Raw genomic sequence first — 7,376 nt, 5'->3', positions numbered from 1 at the left:
AATAATCATGATATCATATGATGATCAAATGATATCATTGCATCGATAGGATCATATTAGAATATCTCAAAAATTTGAAGGACTAGTTTGATACTTTAAAATCGAAGGGGTGTAAGTGAAATTAAGCTAAAGTTGAAGGATGTTCTTATAATTTATCTTAGTACTTTTAGTATTATTATCACTGTAGTTAGGCCAATAACAATGACTACTTAACAACAACGGATGTCTAAGATGAGTCATTCATCTCCATTTTTCTCATAAGCTGAGCCAAGCTTGCAAATTAATTAATTTATAATATTGTTACTAATCTTTAGCCGGTTTATATTTTTATATCTCTCCTCCAGGATAATTTTGCCCAACAGTAGAATCCACTAACTCATCTAAATTTCGGACTTTAACATTCAAAGATCTGAATCTGTCTTCTCCCACAGATTTGCAAATTATATGTCAGAATCACATATAATTTGGACCATTCAATAAAAATTCACCGTATCATTCAACATATAATTTTTATCAGACGAACAAAAATGAGGGCTTTTGTGCTTGTCCTCCGGTTCTCATGAGCCATAAAATTATCCTTGCATCATGCTAGACGGTGTATAGACACCAATCATTCCTTCACACAGACATCCGCTGCCTGTCCTGGGATATATCTGCCTCGCAGCCCATCAACAAATCATTTGCCCTTGATTCCAAGCCATGTACCTTGGCTCTGTAGCTCTAAGCTGTAACTTGGAATTCACGCAGCATCGTTGCTTGTCGTCGTTGGATCCCAGGTATTGCACAGCAAAGAAAGCTCGGTGGTTGAATGCCTCCACGGTCAACTGTGGAGACTTTGGCCTTTCCCACATGACCCCCAACCGCTGCTACACGCCCTCCCACTGCTCTCCAACCACCACCCCACATGGAGAGAAACATCTCATAAGTTCTTTGAACCATCTTCAGCAACAACTGTAATCTTGAAGGTCTTTGTTCTCGACAGAAAATGATGCAAGAGCTCTCCACAACTGATAACAAGGGCTCCTCACCGGCGCCGGCAGCTCGAGTAAGAGTTTCCAGAGCAAGGAATAGCCCGAGAACAGATTCGGGAAATGGCATCTCACAAGGCTTGAAAGCAGGGCCAAAGGTTGTTCCTTTAGAAGCAAACAGCACCCAAAGTGTTAGAAGATCTATTCAACTGAACAAGCCGAAGCCAGGGGTCGATCATGTCGGAGCTCCAAAGGGAAGGGAGATTGAGAATTTGAAGATTACCAGCGGAAACCGAGTTGCCGAGCAGTATGCTCGGTTGCGGCGGCGGGGAGATATCTATTGCAGGGGAACTGAAGATGAAGCTGTTGTGAGGACAAAGAATTGCCTTGATGAGAAAGACAGATTGGTGAAGGAATTGCAGCATGAAGTGGTAGAACTGAGAGCCCAGTTGGAGAAGCTGCAGGGCCTTAACGTTCGCCTGGAATCGCAGAATAAGAAGCTTGGGGAAGACCTCTTGGCTGCTCAAGAAAAAATCAGAGCCCTTGAGAGGAGTGAGCAGGTAAAGATTTTATCCTTGTGAGCATCTTTGTTAGGAATTGTTACTCGAATTTCTTCTTTGCGTTGCTGGTGATTTGGAGAAATACATGTGGCTACCTATTTTCTTCATCATGGCTCATGTTGCTTGCAGTCTATCCTTCATACTGTTTCTTTTAGTCAATCTATGAAAAATGTTCCACTTCAGAATGAGACAGGGAGAGAGGTTGCATTTCTACTTTATACTGAGAAGAACCAAGGCCTCATTCCTAAATTATCCTGTTTTTGGAGAGAGATATTGTCAGACGCTTAGGATCATTTTCTTTCTTTGCTTGTAAAAGCGAATTGGTGTCCTATGATTTTGATGTTAATTATCAAATCCTATATCTATGTTTTTTTTTTTTTTTTTTTTGGTGAAATCGGTGCCAAGGAACCATCAATTCATTGACTCAATAAACTGAGACAATGCAAGACTCCAATTTTTACATAGTAACTTCTTTAAATGAATGCAGGTGGTGCCAGTCGGTGATGAAGCCGATCCTTCTGGATTTAGGGACAAGCAGAAACTCATAGCAAGCAAGTTAGATCAGCTTAGAGTAAAGGAGGTTCTCAGGGAAGACACCAGTGTGAAAATACAGTCCTTGGCATCAAAATCTAGGACAAAAGCTGTAGAAAATCCACCAAAAGTTTTGAAGGAGCTCTTTTCACCTCCCCCAACTCAGGGTGTACCTATCAGTGGGCCTCCTCCACCTCCTCCACCACCACCTCCTCCACCTCACAGTATCCCTGCAAGAGAAAATACAGTGCATAAGGCTACAGCACTAGTTGAACTATATCATTCATTAACAAAGCGAGATGGAAAGAAGGATTCGGTGGGGAAAAGGAATTCTGTCAGTCCTGTGTCTAGTAAGGCACATAACAGCATAGTTGGAGAGCTTCAAAACCGATCAGCTCATTTGTTAGCGGTAAGCATTTTAGATCCTTGGTTTTATGTCATCATCATTGTTTCTTGTTCTCAAGATTGGCTTTCTAACTTCTTCCATAGATTAAAGCAGATGTGGAAACAAAAGGAGACCTCATCAAACAGCTCATACAGAAAGTTCAATCTGCATCTCACAAGGATATGGAAGATGTCCTGACTTTTGTTGATTGGCTTGATGGACAGCTCTCTACATTGGTAATGCTTAAAATGTTATTGTTAATGGTTATGGTGGCAACATAGGACCCATGAATCTAGGCAATGATTGCTTTAGGGAAGGAGATCCAAATGACTCATTAAGATATTTTATCCATTTCATATAAGATTCTAGTTTAGACAAGGTGCTCTATTATCTTCTTCCTCTTATATGACTTGTGGCTCTACATTGCTCAACAATTATGCCATTATTGCACATGTGATTGGTGATAACTTAGGAAAAGTGCAAGGTGGGGAGCTGCTTAAAATCTTGAAGTATGATAAGAATAGTCTTCATGTATAGTGATAATTAGAGGCATTCATTAAGTACATAATTTTTAATCAAGAATTAAATCTAATAATACCTTTAGGTAAATCCACAGCTCAGTTTGTTTCTATACTATATTTCTTAAAATAGGTGGCAAGTTTTCTAATACCTTCATGTAGCTTGGGCTTGCCTAGAGGGGTTTTCATCTCCTTTGTTTTAAGTTGATGAAATAAATCACAGTATAAATATTCTGCAAAACCTGAGAGATCAAAAGAATCTTGGTATTATTATATTCTAATGTGGGGGAAATTGTGCCATTGGTTCTTTTGTTCATTCCTCTTCTCTGACTTGTGGGTCTAGTGATGCTTCAATATTGAACTTTTATTTCATATCCAGCCAGGGATGATACCTTAGAAAAACTGCAAGATGGTGAGCTGCTTTTTGAACTCCTCTTGAAACTTGAGAAAAGCAACTTCATGTCTTCATAATGGTTAACTGATTTATATAGGACAATTTTTCTACTTGTCAAGATTTAAATCCAGTTATAGCTTTAGGTAAGTCCGCACCATGGTTTCCTTCATGAAGATAATTTTGAAAGGCAGCAAATGTACTGACACCTTCTTGTGCCTAGGCCTGGTTAAGGGGACTTTCTTGGGTTAAGGGGACTTTCTTCTTGGAAATCCATAATTGTTGGAAGTATTCTGTGTCACAACTTCATTAAGCATCTTAGTTTGAAGACTTCTTGCTTAGTGTTTACTTTCTTATAGTGTGAACTTCCAATCTGCATGCTGTGTTCCACTGATATCATTTTAAACATCTAGAATGACATGAAAATGCATGATCACTACAATTTCTTGCTTTGTGGTCAAACATATCTAGTTCACTTCTGTACTTCTGAAATTTCAGGTCATCTATAGTTTCCTTTGTTTCTTGCTGATGGACTAATGCATTATTTGAATGCTTTACATAGCCCCAGATATTAAGTGTTGTAGTCAAGAGCTCATGGCTTGGCACATGAGATATCGTCCGCTTTAGCCTACGACTCATGGCCCGGGGGTTGTATGGGCCATTTTGGGTCTCACGGTTTTGCCCCTTAAAAGGCACCTTACGTGAGAAAGATGGTCCCCTCCTATATAAACCAGAGTACTCCTTAACTCCAACCAATGTGGGACTAATGATACCCTTCCTTCCACACCACAACACTAAGGAAATGCAAAACAAGCATCTCAAAATTGTAGCAAGATTTGTGAACATGAAATCCTGATGGATGGGCAATGAAAATTAAAGAGTTTTTTTAAATTAAGAGGAGATTGTCCAAAAGAATTGCAAAGTAGAAGGTAGCCTTTGCGAACTATTGCAGTAATTTGATTGGACTTTCTTTAGTGCTGAAATTTGAAGAGGACATACAATCTCTGTGAATGAGTGTTCCTCCTCCAGCTAAATGTAGGACTCAGGAGCCTAAAAAATCAGGATCAAGCACAAGTAGCAGCAGATTAGAAATAGAAAGATAAGGAAGCTAGCAGTGCAGTTGTAATGACTCTTAAATTTTTAAGCCCATTAAGTACTTTAACTATGTAGGCTTGTGCTTCTATATTCTTGCGCAAGGGACTTTACCAGGTCAACCAGTTGGCAACCTCGGTTTTTGCCTCCAAGCACAGACTGATTGTGTTTATAGTTCTCCAATATCACTAGCCTGTCAGTAATCAATTAAAAAGAAGGAACAAAAGAGCAATATGTAATCCAAAGGTATCTTTCTTTTCAACTTGTGACATGGTAACATGAAGATACAAAATGAAATTTTAGTTGCGTCCTTAAAAATGATGCACATCACATCTTTTATTTTTTCTATCATTACCTTTTTCTTTCTATAAGTTTTGATTTTGAGAGGATTTTTGCTTACATGATATTAATTGTTTCTTTAATGATGTACAGGCTGATGAGAGAGCTGTTTTGAAGCATTTTAACTGGCCTGAAAGGAAAGCTGATACATTAAGAGAAGCTGCTTGTGAATACCGTGATCTTAAACAGGTAGAAGCTGAAGTTTCTTCTTTAAAGGATGATGCCTCCATGCCATGTGATGCCACCCTGAAGAAGATCTCAAACTTGCTAGATAAGTGAGTATGTTGCATATTTCATCATCATACTTTGGAAATCCTGGCTGTCTCCTCCCCTGAGTTTTTCAATAATTTCTAATACCGATTCCTTCTCTTCCATTTATGACACTTGTTGAAGGCTCGAGCGAAGCATGCACAGATTGATCAAGTTGAGAAATACTTCTATGCTACCTTTCAGGGAGTGCAAAATTCCAACAGACTGGATGCTTGATTCGGGAATGGTGAGCAAGGTATGCCATTTGCTGTTGAATAATTTCTGTCTAATTGCATGTGCACTTATTGTAGTCCTTCAGAAAACTCCTATTGGCACTCATTTGATGCAATGATGATGTTCTAGGCTTACAATTAGCTACACCAAACAACAATATGTATAGCCAAAACAGTGTTCACAAATTCATCATCTTGACATAGTCATGTACATTTTAACTGGCCTAGCAGGACATGTGGTAGCCAGCAGAGCACAGCATCTATTAATTCTTTGAAAAAATTTTAAGTTAAAAAAGGATATCAAGTCCCTTTTAATTTTTTCTTTAAATTTTGCATGGGCTGACACTTGAACCCTTCTTCATATGTCTCAATGGATCCTCCTATCCTTCATTATGACAGATAAAGATGGCCTCTGTGAAGCTCGCCAAAGTGTACTTAAAGAGAGTATCAATGGAGCTTGAATCAGTTCGACATTCAGAAAGGGAATCAGCACAGGAGGCACTTGTCTTCCATGGTGTTCGCTTTGCTTATCGGGTGCATCAGGTCAGTCGATGATCTTTAAACTACATCACCATGTGAAGGCTAAAAATCCAACACGAGTATTTATCGAGACCAGGTGCTAAATTCTTGACAGGGGGCGAATTCAGAGAGTAATCTCTATCACAAAAACATGCATTTAATGGTTTTTACACGTGAACTTGAGGGCATTCGTTTGCCTCTTTAGCTAAAGCAGACCTTACCATACATATAGACGTATATGTATGCATGTGTGTAAGATAGAATTGTGCCTCAATGGGCACAAGGAGATTGGTCTCCCATCTCTCTGGATGCCATATGTTTGAATTGTAGCAAGTGCAGACCCTATAGAGGCATGGGCTATTATATTTAGGGGGTGCTTGGTTCGCGACCGGAATCAGAATGGGAATCGGAATGGCTTGGAATCGGAATTGGAATGGTCAAATCTTCTGAAGCACTTGGTTCGTTATCGGAATTGAAATTGGAATGAAAATTTGAATCCATAGAGGAGAATAGGGATTGAGTTCTATATAGATTGGACCATTCACATTCCATCCCGAAATCGAAATCGGAATAAGATTCTTCCCAATCAAATAGTTGGAATAGGAATCATCCATTCTGATTCCAATTCCAAACCTCCACTCTCTCCAACCAAGCGCCCCTTTAAGGTTTGGTATCTCTGTTCGAGCTGGAAGGCATTCGATACCGAAAGACCACTATGTGCCACCTTGAGATCAGATGAGCTTTTCGAGAGCTACAGCAATTACAAGCTTAGCTTGTGCCATATCTATAGTGAGTGTGTGCGCGTGCGTGTAAACTGATAAGCAAAATGTTCGAACTGCATGCGTATTTTAGCTTACAAAATCTGTGCATCCACTGACCAACATATGTAAGCATGTTGAATGATTCTTCTTTTCCTGGCAGTTTGCTGGAGGTCTTGACACTGAGACGATGCATGCTTTTGAGGAGCTGAGAAAGCAGATTCAATCAGAAGGAAAAGGATCAAAAGGACCTGCTTCCTGTTACCACAATGTCTTGACATAGCATCAGAGATTATCATAATTTTGAGGTGGAACAGCAAGCTGAGGGAGCCATATTATACTTGCAAATCTAACGGTTGTTTTGAGAGTTCGGATTAGGTTATCGGAACCGGGGAGCATTATCATGTGGGCTCATTGGTGTTAATTGAGAAATGGGCCGTGTAAAGAGCTCAAGTGGACTATTATGTGATAGAGACTTAGAGCTTTGTTAGTGAAGGAATGTAGCAAATTGTATTATTGGACATCCAAATAAATTAATTTTTATGAGCCTTACACCATCTATTTGGACTAAATTACTATCCTGGTTTTTCCATTCTTGGAATGTTTTTCCTTGGACTTGTTTCTAAGTCAGTGGCACAAGGGTGGTAACCCATTAATGAGGTTATAATATTATCTACATCTCTTATGTTAAACATTGGCTAGAGATATGTAGATGCAATAGCACAACACTAGAAAATTGGCAAATCTTAGCAAAGGAGTTGGATAAATAAAAGTAATCATAAAATTCTATGGATTTATGGTTCTTTGGCTGGCATGTTTCTCCCTTGATAAAA

General features: G+C 39.2%; 1 protein-coding gene across 1 annotated transcript; it reads left to right on the top strand.

The window, feature by feature from the left end:
- The first annotated feature begins 571 nt into the window (after positions 1-571).
- LOC105059746 (INCREASED PETAL GROWTH ANISOTROPY 1-like protein 2) lies at positions 572-7,109 on the top strand. Its single transcript, XM_010943167.4, is given in 8 exon segments — positions 572-1,528; positions 2,016-2,468; positions 2,549-2,680; positions 4,878-5,059; positions 5,178-5,289; positions 5,666-5,809; positions 6,707-6,787; positions 6,789-7,109. Coding segments are annotated over 8 exon segments (1,680 nt in total). The 5' UTR covers positions 572-985; the 3' UTR covers positions 6,822-7,109.
- The last annotated feature ends 267 nt before the right edge of the window (positions 7,110-7,376 follow it).

This window comes from Elaeis guineensis, chromosome 10 (assembly GCF_000442705.2).
Source record: "Elaeis guineensis isolate ETL-2024a chromosome 10, EG11, whole genome shotgun sequence".
Classification (NCBI taxonomy): Eukaryota; Viridiplantae; Streptophyta; class Magnoliopsida; order Arecales; family Arecaceae; genus Elaeis; species Elaeis guineensis.
The sequence above is the reverse complement of the archived record's forward strand: the minus strand, read 5'-3'. Positions and strand labels throughout refer to the sequence as shown.